Source organism: Felis catus, chromosome A3 (genome assembly GCF_018350175.1).
Source record: "Felis catus isolate Fca126 chromosome A3, F.catus_Fca126_mat1.0, whole genome shotgun sequence".
Lineage (NCBI taxonomy): Eukaryota > Metazoa > Chordata > Mammalia > Carnivora > Felidae > Felis > Felis catus.
This window is the reverse complement of record NC_058370.1, coordinates 109,149,971-109,171,964: the sequence shown is the minus strand read 5'-3', so window position 1 is coordinate 109,171,964 and position 21,994 is coordinate 109,149,971. Positions and strand designations below refer to the sequence as shown.

Here is a 21,994-nt window from a genome sequence, read left to right as displayed (position 1 = left end):
TGATTAAGAAAATAAATAAAACCATACTTTGAGAAACTACCCTAAGGCTATTAAAACTGCCGCTTAACTGATGTCTTCCAAGTCTGGAAGAGTGGTTCGGGTATCCTCAACATCTAACCGCCAAGTCCGCCCACGTGGGCCCTCAGCAATCTTGACCGTCTGTGTTTACAGTTCTCTCCCGGGGCCACATCCACCGTTCCCACACCCGCCTCACCTGCACTGGAGCCCGGCTGTGTTCCTCCTTGTTGATCTTTTTTCCACTTCCTTCCTCTGCCCGTGGAGGACGATGCGTGCTTCTCGTTGTGATAAGGTGGGCAAGTACTTGGCTCTCTGGACTCTAAAGCCAGGCCTGGCTTCCGATCCCGGAACGCACCCCCTTGGTAAACACAGACAACGTCTTTGAGACTCAAGAGGACTCCTCTATCAAAACGAAGGATGGGGCGCCAGGGTGACTGTCAGTCGGGCATCCCACTCTTGATTTTGGCCCAGGTCAGGATCTCAACGGTCCTGAGATCGAGCCCCACAGTCTTGAGATGGAGCCCTATTTCGGCTCTGAACTGGGTGTGGGCCTACTCGGGATTCTTTCGTTCCCTCTCTCTGCCCCACCCCTGCCATGAAGGTAAAGAGGACCCACCCCAAAGTCATTACCCCAGCACTGGTGGTATTTAGATGTTAAATGTATTAGTTTGGGGGGTTTTGGATTTTTCATTTGGTTGGTTGATTTTTTGGTTTTGGGTTTTGTTGTTGTTGCTGTTTAGCCTCTTGTAAGGGCTTCAGTCCTCCCAGGAATCCTAAGCATTCTAAGCAACATCAACATTCTTAGAGAGACACGATAAATGTAAGAACAACTCTTAACTCCTTACTGCACAGGCTTATGAACCAAATTTTGGAACAACTTAAAAGAGCAGATACTTAAGATGCATCAGATCAAATCAGTATAACTAAAGTTCTAAAGATACTCCAGATCTGTTAAGGGTAGACCACACTCACCCTTCGCCAAAATTATTTTACCAGGTATTTTTTAGTTAATAATCATGTTCCTTAGCATTTTGAGGCCAAGAGGAGAAAACACATGGATATTTAGGAGTCCACAGTTGCCAAACGACAACCTGGTTCATTTACAGTAGATGGTACAAGTATGGGAGGTGAGCGGAGGGGATGAAGTGGACCAGTCCAACGCGTGTTAAAATATTCCGTGCGTTTGCCATGCACAAGAATAGTGGAGAATGTGAAAGATTAAAGAATGCATAAAGTATCGATTTATTCTTTCCAGGGAGCTTAAACTAGTTGGGGACTTACTGACACTGCATTTTTTTTTATAGACAAGATAGCAATGACCATCACCTTCTAAGATTTATCCTGTTTTTCTCTTCAGGAAGCAGAAGGTAGAAAATTAAAAGTAGGTAGGATTGGGAAGACAGATGCATTTTTCTCGAACATCATCGCCATAAAAAGGATTCAAAATAGGTTCTCACCCCATCCTGAGAGCAACCCTGAGGGATAGGCATTCTCTCCATTTTATAGACAAAGCAGCCAAGGCAAGGCTGTTCCAAAGCGCTTACCCAAATTCACAAGTGGAAAGCAGGGGTGCTGGGGTCAAAGTTTTAACTCCAAGGTCTAGCTCCTCTTCCTGGAATTGAAAGGCAAGTATTCTTCCAAGTTTTTTTTGGTAGTCTTCATGTTTTGTGACTGGGAAGTATACACGAAGGCCCAAATGAGCCCTTCCCCCCCCCCCCCCCCCCACACACACACAAAATTAGTGATGGCCAAGCTTCAGGAAGTAGTTTATCTGACTCCTGGCCAAATGAAGGCAGCACATGGAGCCTTAGAACAAGAAAAACTGAGAGTGCACATTTTCTATTCTTGTATGTGCTTCCCAGACACCCTTCACATGTTCTTATTGGGTTCTCTCACCAATCCTGTGGTGGGGAAAACGCGTAAAAAATAAGAAAGCCACAGCAGCAATCCAAGGTCTGATGTTCTCTCCTCAAAACCCCTTCGACCCTCAGAAGAATCAAAGCAATCATGTGAGCATTAAAGAATTACTTAGTGGCTTAGGAAAATGTGTTCTAAGGGCGCAGAAAATCACATACGGGGTCATTCTATTTTTGTGTAAAATAAAAATCAAGAGTATACTTTACGCGCCTACAGATGTGTCGATAAGCATGGGGATGATTTCAATAGCACACCCAGGAAGTTACCTTTGAGGTGCACGATCAAAAGAACAGGACAATTTCACCTCTTGCTTCGTGTCTTTTAAGAGTGATATTACAGGTGATTTCCACCTTGTTTCAGTATAATAAAATCATGTTTCCTCCACCTTTTGGTGCTTCACAGAATGCCACCAAGACAGAGCTTTCTTCTTGAGTTAGGAACATTACTCTCTGGGTCTGAAACTTCTGAAGGATTGAAACCCTGGAGGCGTGTGCTAGCATCCTGGTTTGCAAGCCTAAAGTGCCCCCAGACGCTTTTGTGATAACGTGGTTTCCTAGCTTCCTCACAGGACTGTTGGATGAAAAGTGCGAACATACGTGGAAGTGCTTCACTGGATTATACAAAGGCTGTGACCCCCTCTTCTTAACCTGCTTGCATTTATCTTTGGGCACTTTTGACCTGGCCAACTGCTAGCTTTGGCTCCAAAGAAGCCAGAAAGTCACAAATCTAAAAGAACATACAGGACTTGTTCAGTTGTACTGAAGGATGTCAAGGGTAGATCAGTTCCTCAACCTAAACTCCAGCAAAAACCCCAAATTTGAAACGGGATAAATCCCTAGGATCTAAGACTTGGGTGGAGAAAGTAGCAATTCTCTCTCCTGCTTGGTTCAGCTCTACTTTAGCTTTGTTTGCCCAGGAGCCCACTGGAAGGCTCCCCAAAGTTCTGTGACAGAGGCTCCAGACGGAATGAATCCAAGACAGCCAGCCATTTGGTTAGCAAACCCTGCGAGACTGGTAAGCGCCGGCTGCCAGCCGCACAGCTGACAGCTCTCTAGGCTGGTTTTTATCATAATCCCGCAACTGTGATGGGAATGGTAAAACACTTAGGTGCACAGGTGCATTCTGACCAAAGTTTGGGAATTCAGACCACGAATGAAGCCTAATAGTGTGGAGATCAGACACAAGCAACCTCCGTTAGCAGATTCACGGCCGATCAAAGAGCCAGTTCACGCAAGTGCTTTAAAAAACTTTGTGAAGGGCCATTTCGAATATCTATACAGGGCACCACTAACAACAGCAGCATCGCAGTGTTTTCTGACCCTTGACGGTATATATTTTTAACAGGTTTTTAACCAAGTCAAGGACAAACCTTTTCTTTTTTGATCCCATAATAATGAAACGTTACTGACACCAACAGCACTCCCATCTCCAGCAAGATGAAGCCCCTGGTCTGCCCCATTCCGGAAATAAAACAACTAAAGCAAGTCCAGGTCGGAGTTTGCTGAAAACACAACGCTCACCAACGAAACACTGCTATTCAAGTTCACAGATAGAGTATGTTCAGGCAAGTGAGGAAGACCGACCGGCTAGCTATCTTCAGGAGAAATGTGTAAGGCAGACTCGGTAGGTTGTAAACGACTGTCCGCTCCACAAAATTACTTGGGTCTTAACCAGGAAATCACTTGTCATTAAGTATTTTTTAAAAACCTACCTTATTACGTGGGTTACTACAAAATTGTACCACAGAAAACATACTAACACTCAAGTTATTTCAGCCAATAGCTTTGAATTTGTCTTTAATCCCTTTTATTGCTCCTTAATAGTGATTTTCACAGTCTTCCAGCTGACACCGAAGTGTTTTTTCTTGGAATCCTTTATAGAATTGTATCTTCTTTGTGGAAAACACATTCTCCAACAAGAAAAACTAACAAATCCATGGTGTAGATTTCACAACTCTTTTTGTTTTGTTTTTTTTAAGTGAATTTGTGTGCCTTTAATTTCAGAAGAATTGCTATTATACAACAAACCTTTTATTTTTTTTCATTCATAAAAACAGTCCACAGCATTCATAAAACAGGATGTTAGAAGAAATAAAAAGACTTTTCAGGTGGATTCATTATGTTTTAAGAAGAACAGATGAGTCAGTAGCAATTTAATACAGATGGAAACAAATACAAGCCATATAAAATCAGGATTTGAAAAGGGGGGTGGGGGGAGATATATCAACCAAAGTAAATTTAGAGCTTTCAGGCATGCAACTCAACATCTGAATTTTCTTCACTTAACAACCAAAATAGGTACTTTAATAGGTGTTTATAAAGAAGGCTACAAAAGAATTGCAAAAATGTTAGCCTTACATGTAACAAGAAAAGAAAGGAAGGGAGGGAGGGAGGGAGGGAGGGAGGGAGGGAGGGAGGGAGGGAGGGAGGGAGGAAGGAAGGAAGGAAGGAAGGAAGGAAGGAAAGAAAGAAAGAAAGAAAGAAAGAAAGAAAGAAAGAAAGAAAGAAAGAAAGAAAGAAAGAAAGAAAGAAAGAAAGAAAAAGAAAAAGAAAAAGAAAAAGAAAAAGAAAAAGAAAAAGAAAAAGAAAAAGAAAAAAGAAAAAGAAAAAGAAAAAGAAAAAGGAAGGAAGGAAGGAAGGAAGGAAGGAAAGAAAGAAAGAAAGAAAGAAAGAAAGAAAGAAAGAAAGAAAGAAAGAAAAGAAAGAGAAAGAAAGAAAAAGAAAGAAAAAGAAAGAAAGAGAAAGAGAAAGGGAGAAAGAGAGAAAGAGGGAGAAAAGAAATGAACAAATCCCCAGCTACACCTAGGCTAATCACAGTTCAGTTTTCCCTAACAGAGACAGACAAAGAAAAGTGAGTTTTACAAGCTTAGCTTTGGGTACAATACCTTAGAGCTCTCACTTGGGTGTTTCCTGCTCATGCTCTTTTCAGTATAAACAAATATGGTTTATGTAATGGAATACATACTTGAAGGATTCCTTAAAAAAGAATCACAAGTTTCATTTTATATATACAACAAATTTTTAATTATGTACTGAAAATAAATTACAGGAAATAACTTTAAAATGCAACAGAGGACAAAGTCACGATAAACATTCCCACTGAATTCCCTTGGGGGGGTTGGGGGGGGAGACTGCAGTGCTCAAGGAAGATAAATATCACAAATATATCAAAAACTTCAAATTGTCTATGCATTCACACACTGACATGAGCCACAAACATTCCTTCACAGGGACTGCACTTAGCCTACCACAGAACCAGATTTTGCCATAAACTACAAAACTTTTAATACAAAATCGTATTTATATATTTATAATTCATATACATGCCCTATCTGTGGTTTTAGAAAATAAAAGCTACACACTGTACAGACACTCTGAACTCATAGCTGTAGGCAACATTTTTGGATGGAATTTCTCCCCCAATAAAATTAATGGCATATTTTATGTACACGAAGGCTAAACTGAATAAAGACAGTTCAGTTTCCCAGATATGCATCTCCTTTTAGGGCAGGTTTATAAATTTAAAAAGGCAAGACAAATGTACACCTCAGAATCACTTTCTTAGCTACAAGAGTTGTCATGTAATTTCTGTGAGACTTCTGACACATGCATTTATGTAATACTGGTATTGAAGGCAGTAAAGCAATATATACTTTTAATGTAGTGGCTCAATAAAGGCTTCATTGTCATCCCGATCTGATTCGTGATACAGTGATTCATAACTTCACTAGAAATTAAAATTTCAATGGGACACTGGTGTTAAAGAGACTCTAAATAGATTTCTTAAAATATTTCCCTGAAATATCCTTTTACATAAGACAAATTTCATTAACATTAGATTAAGTAAAAAGGAAAAAAAAAAAAAAGAAAGGAAGAAAGAAAGAAAGAAACATGGCACAAATGTGCATGATAAACTAATGCTCCTCAGCCAATCTCCATGTCTTAGGAGCCAAGAACAGAATGCTTAAAACCAACAAACAATTTTCACACTCTGTGGCAGCCATCTGTGAAGCCAGTTATACTAAACTACTTCTACAGTTGATTGTAAACTTTGGTTTATTTTTATTTGAGTTCTCATTGTACAGCAAGCATGAAAAAAAGGGAGAGTGGAGTCCATGAGGAGATGAACTGTCAGTCTGTCTTTAATCTGGCATGATGAGACACCTGGTCAGTCAGGCCTGCTTTGATAGAGTTTGTGACAGACTGCCTTATGTTTTCCTCCATCAAATTATCACCCAGGGGCTTCAATACCTGTGGTATGAGAGATGTGCAAAACAAATAAAAACATGAGGTAAAAAAAGAGGTACATAGAAAAATAGATATAAAAATTCAATTCAAAGCAATGAAGAAAATAACCAGGAATGTGGGAAATAAAAAAGATGCTTCTCCCCAAAAAAGCTATGATGCTACAAATAATGCAGTTAGACATCTTATAATGCAACAAAAATTACTTTCCTCCTACTCAAACCATTTACAATTCCTATGAGATGGACGTGCGATTCCATACCCTCTATGCAGCATCAAATCTGGTAAGTATACAGCATTTATGCAGACCGGCCCAGACGGTCCTGCTTATTGTCCTACATGTTTAAGGGTGAACAACTTCAGATAGAGAAAAAAGTTAAAAATACTGTCTAATTTTTCTTCTTGTTATTGTTGGATGACAGTCTCTGTCGCTGTGCTGATGAAAGAGCACGACGGACCATTCGACGTCTAGTAACTTCAAACAGTTTGGAAAACACCTAAAACATGGAGTGACTCGTTAGGACAATGACTCAGAGCGCCTTGAAGTTAAAGCGTTTAAGACTACAAGAATCTGCGACTGTGAGTTTCTCACCTTCCTGGGACTCCTCTGAAGCAAAAGAAAAGAGAAATGCAAGAAGATTTAGGCAAGGTTTGTTGACACAGCACATATCTTCTCTGACTAGTGATCAACCTACCTCAACTACGCTGGTAATTTTACACTTTAGACTCTTCCACTTAATTGTTTTGTAATAATGGCACCTCTAAAGTCCTAGAATCAGTGCTACCGGAGCATGATATAGGAGGATGACTGGTTTTCAAATGAAGACATCGCACAATGATTAAAATTCATGCTGCAGAAAATTAGTGATGGTCCACAATTTTAAGTAGAGAATTTTTTTTTAAAAAAGCGAGGCTGCAATAGCTTTTAATCCATCCTCTATTAGAAGATATCAAAGGAATATCAAGAGTGAGGTTTTTTTTTTAAATGAAGGGTTAAATTTAACAAATATCCAAACACAAGCTTCCAAATCAGATCCAAATTTCTCTAAAGAATAAATACAAAATCCAAACTAATATGGCGGGTCACTTCATAAAATAATGACACCGTTACAAGAAAAGTCAATGCCCAATCAACCTTCATCAAAAAATGATTTACTTCTTCCGTCTTTAAATTTAAAGGCAAAACCAACATGGACCTGCATGTCCTAGACCTCCAAATAAGCCCAGAAGTGGTATCTGAAAATGCCTATTATGCTGTCCATCAATACTAACTGCAGCTTTCATTCTGATCCTTGACATGATGCTCAAGTATTTCACGATGATCATTTTAATGACAACATCCTTGAACGGAATTTTCTGAACCCGGGGAATTCCAGGACACAGGTGGACATTCAACATGGCTTCCCTTAGTAGATTCTTGTCAGGCCCGACTTTGAATTCTGGTTTGAGGTAAAAGATTATGATTTGAATTCTGGTTGAAGTCAAAGATTACGATTAAGAGAAGCTGGTTCTCTGTTTGTGGCGCTTTGTTTTGTTCATTAGTGTTTCCACAGTACGGACAGCAAACAAAATTCCTTTGGTAAAGGAAATCCCTATCAGGTTGTTCCATCAGTAAATCACCACTATCTTCACGGAAGGCAACAAAGACCTGAATATCAATATTTTCCCTCAAATATAGGCATGAATTGCTTCTTGCCAGGGTTAATAAGACACTTCTTTTGCTTTCTTAAAGCACTGCACTTCCAAATTTCTTTCTTACACTGATTATATTTTCTTTCCTCTAAGAAAAAAGTCCGTAGAGACTCTGGCCCTGCCCATTGTCTGGTATAATCAGGCCTCTGACTAAGAATCTATCCAAAGATATTACAGACTTAAGCCAATCAAAGCACACTAAAATTATGACTTTAAGAAAAAAAAATTACTCAGTTCATACTTTATATTCAGATTACACAACCATAACCAAACAAAACAGAAAACATCCTTTTGACATTCCTCATATAAAGGAAAAGGAGGTGTGCGAATGCTGCAGGAGAAGGGTAGGGAAATGTCACAGGGATGAGATTAGTCACTGAAAAACCAAAAGATAGATACCAACCTGTTCCCATAGTGTTTCAGCAATCTGATCAATCATTGTTCCAATTTCTCTGAACTCCCCAGAGTATTTTACATATGCCCAAGTACAAAGAGATGTCAGCGCTAACCCCATGACAAGGTTACACAAGACGGCTATAGAGTTTAGGCCAATGAAGCCGGTCAGTCCTGAGATTATGTACATAGCAAACATGACTGCAAACAGTGTGGCCGGGGTACGAGCAGCATAGAAGATGTTTTTGCCATCATTGTGCTTTATCAAGTTTGCATAGGTTTCTTCAATTTCAGCTTCAAGCTGGTCCTGATAACGATGGCAGAATTCATCTCCGCCCATTTTTTTTACTGAACGAAACTGTTTGATCGCCACTTCCTTGAGATCCAGGTGTTTTCGCTCCAGATCTGAAGGTGCAATGTAAGGCTTGTCCCCACCACATACCTGTACAGAGGAGTACAAGACAGATTACTGGCTAGAAACAATTCACACTTAAAAAACATTCCCGGTTCACAGTTTTTAGTCTCAAAAAGTCAAGCCATCTACATGGTTCAGTTTTAAACTTGTTCATAATATCTCGTACATAATCATAACCTATTTCTTGTATGTGTAATGGACTCGGGTAAAATAAATTCTCCAAGTATGACTAATACCAGTAAAGACAAAAAAAAAAAAAAATCTGTACCCGACTTCACAAGACTCTGGGCAGAGAGTGGGTAAAAGAGAACACATAAAAAAGGTCCTTTAACGTTCTAGTTAGCAAGTTTAGCACAGAAGTTGTCATTGGCCTTAAACTAATATTACATCAGAAGCTGCTAATAAGAGCACTCTGAATCATGCGTCAAACCTATTTTAGTACGATTTACGTAGTAACTTGCCACCTATATCGTGCACTCTAAACATGAGAATTATTTTCTTAGTTATTTCCAGCAGAGATGATGAAGGGGAATCAGTGAATGATGTATTGTGACAGCACGTAAGGAGCACAAATTATTTCAATTATTTAACTGTAAAAATCCTCTGTCTCACTTTAGTGTCAAATGTAAATGTTGGTTACAAACCTGCTCCATACTTTTGCAATAGATCTCTCTTGCTCCTGCTACCGCAGCAAGATTATTAGCTTCAGCTGTTGCCTAGAAAAATAAAACAAAATGTGCCAATTTTATGCAAAAAATGCCCAGCGGCTCTATAAATTCTGACTAACACAATAAAGTCTATAGAGTGAACAAGTCTGAAAATGAACCAGAGAAAACATTATCAACTTCCAGTTTTCCTTTCCAATGGAAGGGATATAGTAATGGCTTCTAATGGGACTGCCTGTCCAATTTTGTTTTGCTTAGGTTTGTTAAAATGGGTTTGTAAAAAAAAAAAAAAAAAAATACCACACATGCTCAGGAAATTGTAGAGAATTAGACATACCCTAAGAAGTGTCAAGTCTCCAGATGTATAGAATTAAAAATTACCCATATGCTTGCTCTCTCATATCAGTATGACACAAGAGATTTTTAAATCCACAAAACTGCTTACTACAGGAGTTTTAGAAGAAAATACTATTCAATCCACTATAAAACTGAAAAATTGTCCAAAATAGCAAATCTTAAAAAACATAAACTAGATATGTATCTGAAAGAAATAAAACCTAAATTTGGGTGAAAAATTAACAGTATGAACACAATGAAATTAGTAAAATTTAGTAAGAAGTGACGGACATGAATGAAAAAAAAAATAAACTTAGGTTAAAATAACATTGTCCCCAGGGGCGCCTGGGTGGCAAAGTTGGTTAAGCGTCCGACTTCGGCTCCGGTCATGATCTCGTGGTCCGTGAGTTCGAGCCCTGCGTCGGGCTCTGGGCTGACAGCTCGGAGCCTGGAGCCTGTTTCAGATTCTGTGTCTCCCTCTCTCTCTGACCCGCCCTGTTCATGCTCTGTCTCTCCCTGTCTCAAAAATAAATAAACATTAAAATAACATTGTCCCCAAAGAACACCTTTTAAAAAAGAGAGAGAGGGGCGCCTGGGTGGCGCAGTCGGTTAAGCGTCCGACTTCAGCCAGGTCACGATCTCAAGGTCCGTGAGTTCGAGCCCCGCGTCAGGCTCTGGGCTGATGGCTCAGAGCCTGGAGCCTGTTTCTGATTCTGTGTCTCCCTCTCTCTGCCCCTCCCCCGTTCATGCTCTGTCTCTCTCTGTCCCAAAAATAAATAAACGTTGAAAAAAAAAAAAAAATTAAAAAAGAGAGAGAAAAAAGAAAAAAAAAAAACCTGTATGTACTAGAAGCAGCTCTAAATCATTAATACCAAGATGAAATAAGCCTTACTAAAAACATTCAATGTCACAGACTCAGAGAAGAGAAGAAGTTTGGTTTAGACAGGCCCTTATTAAGCTATCTCCTGCAAGAGGAAGTTTTCTACACTTCTCTAGCAACTTTATTTCTGATGGCCTATGTGTGCAAGGTCTGCAATCATAGAAAAACTTCAGGACCCATGACCCGTATTGACTTAAATATCTGAAATTCATTTGCGTGCAAAGAAGCATGATCCCACTTCCAGCGTTTATCTCTAAACCAAAGACTCTTCCCCTTCAAAAATAAATATACGTACAACACACACACTACCTGAAGCATGGACTTTGGATGTGGAAGTTCCTCTCCTTGATAAATCTTAATGTAAGCCTAAAAATATAAAAGACTCTTTACATTGGCAGGTTAAACAATTGGCTCTAGATTTCCGAAGGGAAAAAAAAAAAATCCATTAAATATAAAAATAATTCATACTTTTAAACATACGCTAAATAATATCCTAGAGAGATGTTTCTAAATAGAATTCCAACGTGCATAAAAGTTATATTTAAAAGTAACATATACAATGCCACCCACTTTATGAAAAGGAATCCATAATTCTCCAAAGAACCTCATTTACTGTTGTAAATGTTAGACATTTTTACTCAATATTTCACTTCAATCAAGTTAAATGATATTTCAGTTCAAGAAAAAAATTACCTAATTTGTGCTCTAAGAGCAAGAAGGAAAGATGACAGTTTTTAACAAGTCCATATAGAAACTGTTCATCTCAACTTTCTACTGACCGAATTACTTCACAACTAACCAAAAATGCTATGAAAGTGACCAACTGTCCAATAAATGACCAAAAATACACTCTTAGTTAACTACAGTTTCCCTTCCATCTACCCGTAACTACTATGAATAACTCGAACCCTGATAATGGTCTTGCTCTGGCAAGCAAGCTATGAAGACTAAAGAAGAGCAGAGAGAGAGAAAAAAATCTACAAGTAATTGGATTCAGAAACCAGTTTGATACTTTCGGCTGCTCCTATTAAGTCCTCAAGAACTCAGAGAGAAGGCTCTTTTATGAGAACTCGAGAGGCAGAATGCCACTCCCCATATCCACTGTCCTTCACAAATGAGAGTGGCATTACAATTAATTACATGGTGAATGGCTCTTCTTCTCTCCCTACCAGGGCTGGAGGAAACGGAGGATAATCCCATAAACAAAACCACCGTCTAGAACATACAAGTTGTCTGCTATCATTTTAGATATCCTTAAAAATTGGTACAGCCAATGCAAAGAAGGGAAAATTATAAATTTCACTTTTTTGCTGTAAAATAAAGACAGGAAATTTCTTGTACATACATATGAGTTTTAAGTCAGCTATATTTCTAACTGAGACCAAGTCATTTAACGTAGCAGTTTTCCTACCTTAAAGTATTCTACAAGATCTCTACAAGTGACTTTAGATCCACTTATCTCTTTTTCTACCAAATTCTCAGGGGCAAGCAGCAATGGAACCAGATTTCGAAGCTCTCGCTTAAAGTCTTCATCAATATCTAGTGGAAACGAAATATAAACCAACATGTTAGTCAAAAGAAGACAGAGTAAAGAAGTCCCCACTGGTAAGAGCTAATAACATTCTGTTTCATGAAATGACAGTATACACAATCTATTCCTCGAGTACATTCATTTAAAAAACCTTATCCAAACACATCGTATCTCCTAGGAAAAAATATACTCTCCCCCTCCGCCCCTGCTCCATTTCCCTCGTGCCCCAGTAATTCTTTCAGGTCAAATAATAAATTGTGGACTACCACAATAAATTCCACATTAGTATTGACTAAACTATCCTTTTCAAAAGGCAAACAATTCATGAAATTATACTAAATTTTAATACTAGATTTTGTTTTCCAGCCATTCTGTAAAAATTTCATTATTCCTCCAGCCTTTTGCCATCATGCTCAAATCCTAGGACATACTCAAAAAACTACATCATCCCTAAAACAGAGACTTAAATCTGATTACATGAATACGATATATTCATAAAACATTTTACAGACTACAAACAGATGAAATACTGAAATTTCTCAGCCTTCGGGATTTTTAGGACACCGGTGATGAACAACAGACTACATTATAAAATACGCTAATCCATACACTACAAGTCTACAACAGCCCAATGGAAAGCTAGACAGACCACACAGAGCATTAATATCACCTCATTAACAACGCATCAAAATGTCTTCCAGTAGAAGACAGAAAATTTAAGGAACCATGTATTTTTTTTTTTAAACTCTCAGCCTCTAAAAAATAAATTCTGATTTTAGCAAGAATGGGAATTCCCACCTTTCAATCTCCCATCAAAACTAGGATTAGTTGCAACTTTAAGACCAGGATGTGGCAAAAGGAAGCAACCAAGATTTGAGAAACAATTGTGAATGTGCTTCCTTACATTCTGTAGCTCTTCATGTTGATTTTGTTTTACCTGAGGGCAGAAGGAGACAGCGTAAAGGCACAAACAAGGAAAAAAAGTTCTCAAGAAAACACACACACACTCACAAGTATGCACACTTAACTCAGATGCTACTCCAGATGGGTGTTTTTTTGACAATATAAAATTTTACTGAAGATGCATTTCTGACCCCTTTAGTAAGACCCCACCCACTTTTGTCTTAAAACTAGAAAAGATGTTTTTTCCCGTGTTAAATATGAAAAAATACAAATGCACAAATAACTAATCAGAATATCCAACACCAGACTAACAAGTAGTGGCTGTGGTGTACAAACCAGTAAATAAATGAAGGATTTGCCTTTAAAGTATTTATAACAGCCAAGAGAAAAAACAAAGTACTAATTTGCTAATAAAAAGGTTAGCCCTTGAGCAAAATAACAGCTCAAGTGAAAAAGCTCCAATAAAGTCCAAAGAACCTCTAAAACTTACTGGAATTTCAGTACTTACTCCAAATGATTATTTATGATTGATGCTAGTTACCAGTGTTTTGGGAAGAGAGACTGCTATGTATTTTCTGGAAGAAAATCCTAAACTTAAACTTTCATTTAATTTATTTGTTTGTTTTTAATGTTTATTTTGAGAGAGCAAGTGCATGCAAATGGGGGGGGGGGAGGGCAGAGAGACAGAGAGAGAGAGAGAGAGAGACAGAGAGAGAGAGAGAGAATGAGAATCCCAAGCAGCCTCCGCACTGTCAGCGCAGAGCTAAACACAGGGCTGGATCAAACCATAAGATCATGACCTGAGCAGAAATCAAGAGTCGAGCCACCCAGCCCCTCAAACTTTGATTTTTTTTAGTAGCTACTTATCCCAATATAACTCATATACTCACTCAGACTCTTCTCAAACAGCGTTTAAAAAAAAAAAAAAAGCACCATTTATAACTGACAAAACCTGGAAACTACCTAAATCTCCAACAAGAGTAGAATGAAGAAACTGTTATCTATTCATGTAATGGAATACCGCATAGCAATGAGAATAAATGAACGAAACTACATGCAACAATATCTCAGAAACATAATATTAAGCAAAAAAAGCTAGACACAGAAGAATACATGTTGTATGTGGTTCCTTTCATAAAAAGTACACACAGCACCTGTCAGGTCAGGACAGTACCAGAGGGCTTGGGGGTTAGTGGATGAAAATGGGTGCTGTTACGCACCTATGTTCAGTTTGTATAAATTCATCATCATCTGAGCAGTTTCCTGTATCATGTCAATGAGATTAAAAAAAAAAAAATCTTGTCTTTGAAGTACATGATTCTGAGTTGTTAACATGCCTGATGTGCTTTGTGTTAATTTCTTCTGAACAAACCAGAGAAAACTCTGACGGCTGAAATTATCTCTGACAACAGGCTCTAGAAATGCCTTTCAAAAAACCCAAAAATGAGGAATTGGCTTAATCTCATTTTAGTGATAAGAAAATTATATTATACTCCAAGTTTCTGAATGTGGTTGAGAAACTAAATGCATCATCCTAAAGGGAAATAAAATTTTATTAACCAAAAAAAGATGACCCTTCTACTTATGAATTTATGGGATTTTTATGTATTCTTTGTGTATGTAAGTAGGTGAGTAGTATCTGACCTGAGGGTTTCCCCAAGTACTTCCAGGGGAGGGTAACTTTAGGAAGAAAGGATCATGTTGGTGAGGTTATTCTTTAGGAATGGCCTTGGTGTAGCATATTGCGTGGGCCAGGAGTCCGGATATTTGGGTGCTAGTCCGTTATCAACAATTAGTTAAGCGACTAAAGGTACGTCACTGTTTTGGATTCCAGTTATATTATATATTAAAAAAAAGAAGGGTGAGGGCACCTGGGTGGCTCAGTCAGTTGAGCATCTGACTTGATTTCAACTCAGGTCATGATCCCAGGGTGGTAGGACCAAGCCCCATGTCAGGCTCCGTGCTGAGCATGGAGCCTGCTTAAGATTCTCTCTCTCTTCCCTTCTCCCCCTCTCCCCCTCTCTCCAGCTTGTGCACACTCTCTCTCTCAAAATAAAAAAAATAATTAAAAAAATTTTTAAATAGATGATGTTTAAGATCCCTCTTCTAGCTCTATATGCTGTCAATCTAGGATAGTGACATCCCTTTGGAGAGAGGGTCTCACATCATCTGTGTTCAATATATGCACACTATATTATCCAGGCTGTCCCAAATGTTCAGAAGCTCAGCTGGGCCAGAAAGAGACACACATGCAATCTAAGTAAATTCAAAAAGTTAGTCTCCTTCAAATTTTTATATTTTGAGTACTGATTTACAGTTGGTTCTAAAGAGAAATACTTGTTCCTTAATTTCTATTCCAGGGCATTGGCCTCTTTGGCAGAAATACGACCAATTTACTTTTCATCCATTCTGTATGGAGCCACGTGGGCTAACCTGGGACACACGATTTATGCCAAAGACATTGAGAGACTGGAAGTCTAAGCAGTAGTCCAGACAGCCCGCTCCTCCATCTGGCTGGGTGCTTATGCTCTCCTCACTGGGAAATGGGAGCTTACCTGCAATCTCTTTTCAAGGAATTGTTTTCCACCTTCCAAACCATATGAATGTTCATAAGGATAACTCCAATCTCGAATCAAAAACATTAATGTCTATAGAAAGAAAACAGTGGAAATCATTTCTTACAAGATTTTACAAAAAAATCACTACTTTAACAATTTAACAATCACTCCCCTAAGCATTCCTTATCAAAAGTTACAGTAACCAAATGGTTAATACTGCTCATATGGATAGCACGGGCTTCTCTCAGCCAACAACACTCCCAGCCCCTATACCAAGCAACTGCCTCCATTTGAGAACTTCATGGCATGTAAAGAAAGAGCCACCACAAGCAATAATACAGGGTCTTAAAAAATGAACAAAAGGCCTAACAGGGCATACAGATCATAATTTTAAATCAAGGTTGTATAACTAAAAGACCAACTAATCTAATTTTAGACTGAATTTTTTACTCATAGGTGCTTAGGATTCTCAATCTCAGCCCCTAAGTATTTGGACCAGTTCTTAGTTGTGCGTGGCTGGATGCTGAACAGCACTTCTGGCCTTCACGCACTATGCCAGTAGCGTTAACCTCCCTTCAAAAACTGTGACAACCAGAAATGTCTCCAGACATTAGCAAAATTATCCCAGGTCAAAAAAACTGATATAGGCCAAATGGAGTGTATTTATCCATATACACAAAAAAGCCATAAGCTGCCCAGATATTTCATAAAAGTGATCACTTGAGCCAGACAAGACTGAGGCAGAATCAATGTAAACCCACCAACACTTGAGAATCACCAGCAATGCTGTCACACAGAAAGAATTTCAGAGACTCATGAGCAAACAGGGTGGAGTCATTCCCACCTCCTATAACACAACCGACTAAATAGTACTAATGTCAACTTACAAGTTACACTTACTTCAAAAAAGAAACTATCTGAAATTAACTTTGTTTTTTGTTTTTTTTTTAAATCTCTGTCATGACAGGACTCCAAAGAAGCAAGCACAACATATGCTTCTCAAATAACTCCACCCAGGTTAATTTCTGACTTAATATTCTGTACCTGACATTTTAAAGGACTAAAAAACATATGGAGATTGAAGAGGTGGAGGGAGGGGACAGGTCTAATAAATTCTGGAACTTTTCTACATGAAACCAAAATAAAGAATAACAGGACTAGCCTCAACTTGTAATATACCACAAAAAACAAAAACCAAAAAATACCCAGTAATATTATTCTGTAATAGTTTACCATGTATACAAGAAATTTATATGACTGTCTAAAGTTTAGGAATTAAATAATCTCTAAGAGAAAACACTAACCATTTAATCTAAGTATTAAGGATCAAACTATATTCATTAGTTCTATTTCCTATTCTGTGAGCCTACTGCTGATCAGGTGGTAATGACATTAGTTTCAACTCCATTGAATCTGCTGCTAAAAATGAATTTTTTGTAATATCCTCTTACCTTTTAAGTATCTTCAGACTTAAAAGACAGGTGGCTTGATAGCTATTTATAGGTAAGTTTTTAAAAAGGATAAAATGCTTATTTACCTGAAATGGTTTCTGGTAGATTTCTTCCATCGCAAGTCTGCCGTACTCTGTAAATAACTATTAAAGCAAGTTATTTAAAATAACGCCCCCAAAGAGACTGAAAGAAGATATCTGTAAAGCCTTTCTGTATCAGACATCAGAGCCTTTAAAATCATTTGAAAGTTAAGCACTTAATTTTCTAACAGACTGGGCATACATTAAAATTTCTTCTAGTTAAGAAGTCATACGTCAATTTAAACTCATATAATATTCAATCTTCTTATACTAAAATGGGCTTCCAGATGGAAAGTCACGATTAAATAAGAATTATATTTTCAATTCTTTGGCACACATTCTTTGAGAAATACATACTTGCAAGTGTTGAAGATCATCTTCTTGAATATTCTGAGACAAATTATATACCTGTTAAAACAAAATAATCTTTTTATTCTTTTTTTTTTTTAATACCCAGCTGTTTCTAACTTTACTTGCAGAAATGGAGGTTATTTTATAACCTTAGCACAAATGAATCATTTAGCCATTAGCTTAACCAGTGGCACATGAAAAGGATTTTCTCTTTTTTCCTAACAGGATAAACATTAAGGGGGAAGCAGTGGTAGGAAATTAGGTAAAAATCATGAATACACACATAAGGGACCTAGAAAGTGGCAGACATTTTTAAAAGTATGTCACGTAATAAGGTTTTTTTTCCTCCTTTTCAGTTTCTTTAATGTTATAATCATTTTTTTAATAGAGTGAAGATTGCTTTCACAATTCTTTTTTTTTTTTTTTAATGTTTTTTATTTTTGAGAGAGAGAGAGCATGAGCAGGGGAGGTGCAGAGAGGAGAGGTGGACAGAGGATCCGAAGCAGGCTCCATGCTGACAGCACAGAGCCCGACGCGGGGCTCGAACTCATGAACCGTGAGATCATGACCTGAGCCAAAATTGGCCACACAACTGACTGAGCCACCCAGACGCCCCCCACAATTATTTTTCTAAGTCAATGAATATGAGGGGCATAATTCTACAAAGATATTTTCCTCCCTGGTATAATCACAGTGTGAGTGAGTGAGTGAGTGTATTTTATAGTTTATATTTAGTTTATATTTGTTTATATATTTATATATTCATATTCATATATTCATTTATATATTCATATATTTATATATTATATTTACATATAGTTTATACATATAGTTTATAGCTTACATAAGTAGTTCATAATTATTTGGTGGGTGTCTCAACTACCACAAACTCTAATATGGCTCTTTTTTCTTTTTTTAACTTTAAGTAAATCGTTTGTCTAAATAACTTAAAATGAAAATTTTACCAGGCTGTAGTAGCTGAACAAGTAACAGTAGGTGGCACTCTTTCCCTTTCTAGAATTTTTTAGGAGGCTCTCCAAGGCAGAGCCCAGAGCTGAAGGTGTAAGTAGTGTCAAGGAAGGGAAACTGGAGAAAAGACTGTATTTGAAAAAAAGGTCCAATCCTTCTGAGTCAGGTTAAAAAGTGACATAGGTCATCACAGGAGAAAAGTGGGTGTCCACAGATGTCACCTCTGCTGAAAGACAACTTATGTCTAAGAAAACAGGGTTACTCCAAAGACAGAACAATTTGTTCTAAGGGCAAATAAGTGATAATCTAGCTGAATCACTCAGAGGTCAAGAATATAAACAGCCAAAATAGGCCAGCAAACCTAAAATGACATTCTCAGCTGACTAACTCCAAACATGGTACTTAAAAAGTAATTAATGACTGAGATGATTATACTGGAGCCAAACTTACAATCTAAAAACATGACCAACCTATTCTTTCTTACCCATAGGGCCTTAGCTTTTAGAAAACAGGTTGAGATACTTTCATTGTCAAGGCCAGGTTGCAAACAGCAAAGAGGATCTGTTTACCTTAGATCATTAGTACTTAGCACATGGACTCTTACTTAATAGATGCTCAATAATCATTTGTTGAAAGAATAAATGACAAGAGGATTTGTCATTTATTTATCAACCAGATAACTTATGTAAGGAAGAGAAATGTAGTCTCAAAGAGGAAGAAAACAATAATAAAAATAATTTTAACCTTTGTTATTTATTGTTTACAAAGCACTTTCTTATGCATTATCTCATTTAGATCTTATTTCTACCTCCACACAACAATCACAGCTAAGATGGATAAAATCCTCATTTTACAGGTAAGAAAGTGGCTGAGTGGCTCTAAGCGGTTATCCAAAACCAGGCCTCCTACTATCATAAGGTTGAATATATAAACAAGAGAACACCAAGGTACAAGCTTCAGAACAGAGAATTCCCTTATATTATATTTTAAGGTAAGCTACAGAGCCAGCTAATTCGAGGGGCACAACGACTGGCTTCTGCCTGCCTCAAGGAAATGGCAGTTGTGTCACCTTGTAGGATTAAAAAAAAAAAAGAAAAAAAGTAGAACAAAATGGAGAAAAGATACTCTAAGGGCTCCCCCCAAAGTATCATTTAATTGGTAGTAAGAGAGCTCCCAGCCCTATAATAAACAGAAGCCAAGCTGAAAAGTACTCCTTTTTTATATCAGAATAATATCCCAAATTCCCTTCCATTCTGATAGCAATTTCAAATTGAAGAAGGAAGGAAATGGGAACTTACAGAGACCAGACATATGTTCTGAATATTACCAGAAAAGAAAACCAGAAAGCATTACAAAAATTCCAAGACACTGTGACAGAATCACTTATGATCTACCATCAGTAAGAAACCTCTATTATCTCAGAAGGAGCACATATTTCTAATATTTGCAAATACACTTCTGGATACATCATCACCAGCTAGGGCTAACCACCTTACTCAATAATTCATTTTTCAGTCAGAGAAGCATCGACCACAGATGATCTCACAAAGAGACAATAAAGAGATACAAAATGACATGTGGTGGTTTAATTCAGTCCATCAGTCTATATACAGAAAAGAGATGGCCTAGCTTGAAGAGACAAGAACTTGATACAATATCAAACACAATTAGAATATAGAGTAAATGAAAACCAGAAGGGATTTTATTACCCCTTTCTAAATTAAACGGGTCCTATAAGTCCTTAGTGTATCATAGAAACATCACATACATTTCTTAAGTTAAATATGAATTAATTCTTATGCCTCTATCACCATTAGTTCAAATAATCAAGTACTAGTTGTCATACATGTTAAGTTTAATTACTTGGGTTTTTTTTTTTTTTAGTTGGTTAGCCAAAATATAAAAGACATGTTGTACACCTTACTGTATCTGGGAACTACATGACTGAATTCAATTAAAAATAACATGCAATAGCTTCTCCTTTAAAAAAAAAAAAAAGGCACAGATGCTATGATGAAAAACCAAAGGGCCTGGATCTTGGTTTATTACTTCCTACATAACCAAAGTATGAAATTTCACATTGTGAGCCAGAACAGTAAGCGTGAAATGTACACGACCAATGAGAAATGTAAATAACTCTGACTTTAATCCTTTTTTCTCGGCGGGGGGGGGGGGGGGGGGGGGAAGAGGGGGGGGCACCTGATAAGCAGCCGACTTCGGCTCAGGTCATCATCTTACGGTTTGTGAGTTTGAGTCCCACATCGGGCTCTATGCAGACAGCTCAGAGCCTGGAGCCTGCTTCAAATTGTGTCCTCCTCCCTCTCTCCCTGCCCCTCCCCTGCTCACACTCTGTCTCTCTCTCTCAAAAACATTTTTTAATGTTTATTTAAAAAAAATTTTTTAATCCTTTTTTCTCCAATGAAAAGGCATTTTGAGAAAAAGCAAAGGTATTAGGACTATCTGACCCAATCATAGCACAGCACTTCATGTCTCACCTGGACCGAGCTTGTCATGGTGCTCAGAGCGAATACCGTTGCGCAGTCTTTGATAGTTGACTGGCTATCAAAGGCACCCTGGGTATCCATTAGCAGCACAGCCACCTAGGAATTTAAAAGTTTAAAATACTAAGTAAAACACTCATCAGTAATGACTATTAAAACCAAATTTAAAATGATAAATGTCGTTTATAGCAGTATTATCAGCAATAGCCGAACTATAGAAAGAACCCAAATATCCATCAACTGATGAATAAAGATGTGTGTACACACTAGAATATTACTCAGCCATCAAAGAGAATGAAATCTTGCCATTTGCAATGATGTGGATGGAGCTACAGTGTATTATGCTAAGCAAAAAAAGAGAAAGACAACTAACTTATGATTTCACTCATATGTGGAACTTAAACAGAAGAAAGGAACATAGAAGAAGGGGGGAAAAAGAGAGGGAGGCAAACTGTAAGAGATTCTTAACCATAGAGAACAAACTGAGGGTTGATGGAAGGGAGGTGGGCAGGGGGATGGGCTAAACGGGTGATGGGTATTGAGGGCACTTGTTGGAGTGCCTGGGTGGCTCAGTCAGTTGAGCATCTAACTTTGGCTCATGTCATGAGCCGGTTCATGAGTTTGAGCCCGACATCAGGCTCACTACTGTTAGCATAGAGCCCACTTTGGATCTTCTGTCCCCCTCCCTCTCTCCCCCTCCCCTGCTTATGTTCTCTCACAAAAATAAAAACAAACTAAAACTAAATAAAATTAAAAAAAAAAAAAAAAAAAAAAAAAAAGGAGGGCTGGGGCACCTGCATGGCTCAGTTGGTTAGGCATCCAATTCTCAGTTTCAGCTCAGGTCATGATCTTACAGTTCATGAGTTTAAGCCCCACATTAGGCTCCACACTGACAGAGCCTGCTTGGAATTCTCTCTCTCTCTGCCCCTCCCCTACTTACTCTCTCTCTCTCTCTCTCTCTCTCTCTTAAAACAAATAAATAAACTTTAAGGGAAAAAAAAAGGAGAGCACTTGTGATGAGCACTAGGTGTTTTATGTAAGTGAGGAATCACTGAATTCTACTCCTGAAACCAGTATTATGCTATATGTT

General features: G+C 38.0%; 1 protein-coding gene across 5 annotated transcripts in view; it reads right to left on the bottom strand.

Moving 5' to 3' along the window:
- Positions 1–4,934: 4,934 nt before the first annotated feature.
- The window catches only part of ATL2 (atlastin GTPase 2), a 60,362-nt gene continuing 43,302 nt past the window's right edge, over positions 4,935–21,994 (bottom strand). For 2 of the 5 annotated variants that reach the window (XM_023251943.2, XM_045054683.1), the window contains 11 exons: positions 20,899–21,003; positions 17,441–17,491; positions 17,090–17,146; positions 15,550–15,642; positions 12,890–13,028; positions 11,972–12,099; positions 10,870–10,926; positions 9,324–9,395; positions 8,275–8,706; positions 6,772–6,786; positions 5,973–6,676 (listed from right to left, as the gene is read on the bottom strand). In XM_023251943.2, the coding sequence (XP_023107711.1) occupies positions 6,569–6,676; positions 6,772–6,786; positions 8,275–8,706; positions 9,324–9,395; positions 10,870–10,926; positions 11,972–12,099; positions 12,890–13,028; positions 15,550–15,642; positions 17,090–17,146; positions 17,441–17,491; positions 20,899–21,003 (1,257 nt within the window). In that variant the 3' untranslated portion in view covers positions 5,973–6,568. Of the gene's footprint in view, positions 6,677–6,771; positions 6,787–8,274; positions 8,707–9,323; positions 9,396–10,869; positions 10,927–11,971; positions 12,100–12,889; positions 13,029–15,549; positions 15,643–17,089; positions 17,147–17,440; positions 17,492–20,898; positions 21,004–21,994 lie in introns of all 5 variants that reach the window. The other 3 variants (XM_045054682.1, XM_023251946.2, XM_023251945.2) reach the window with 3 other exon arrangements.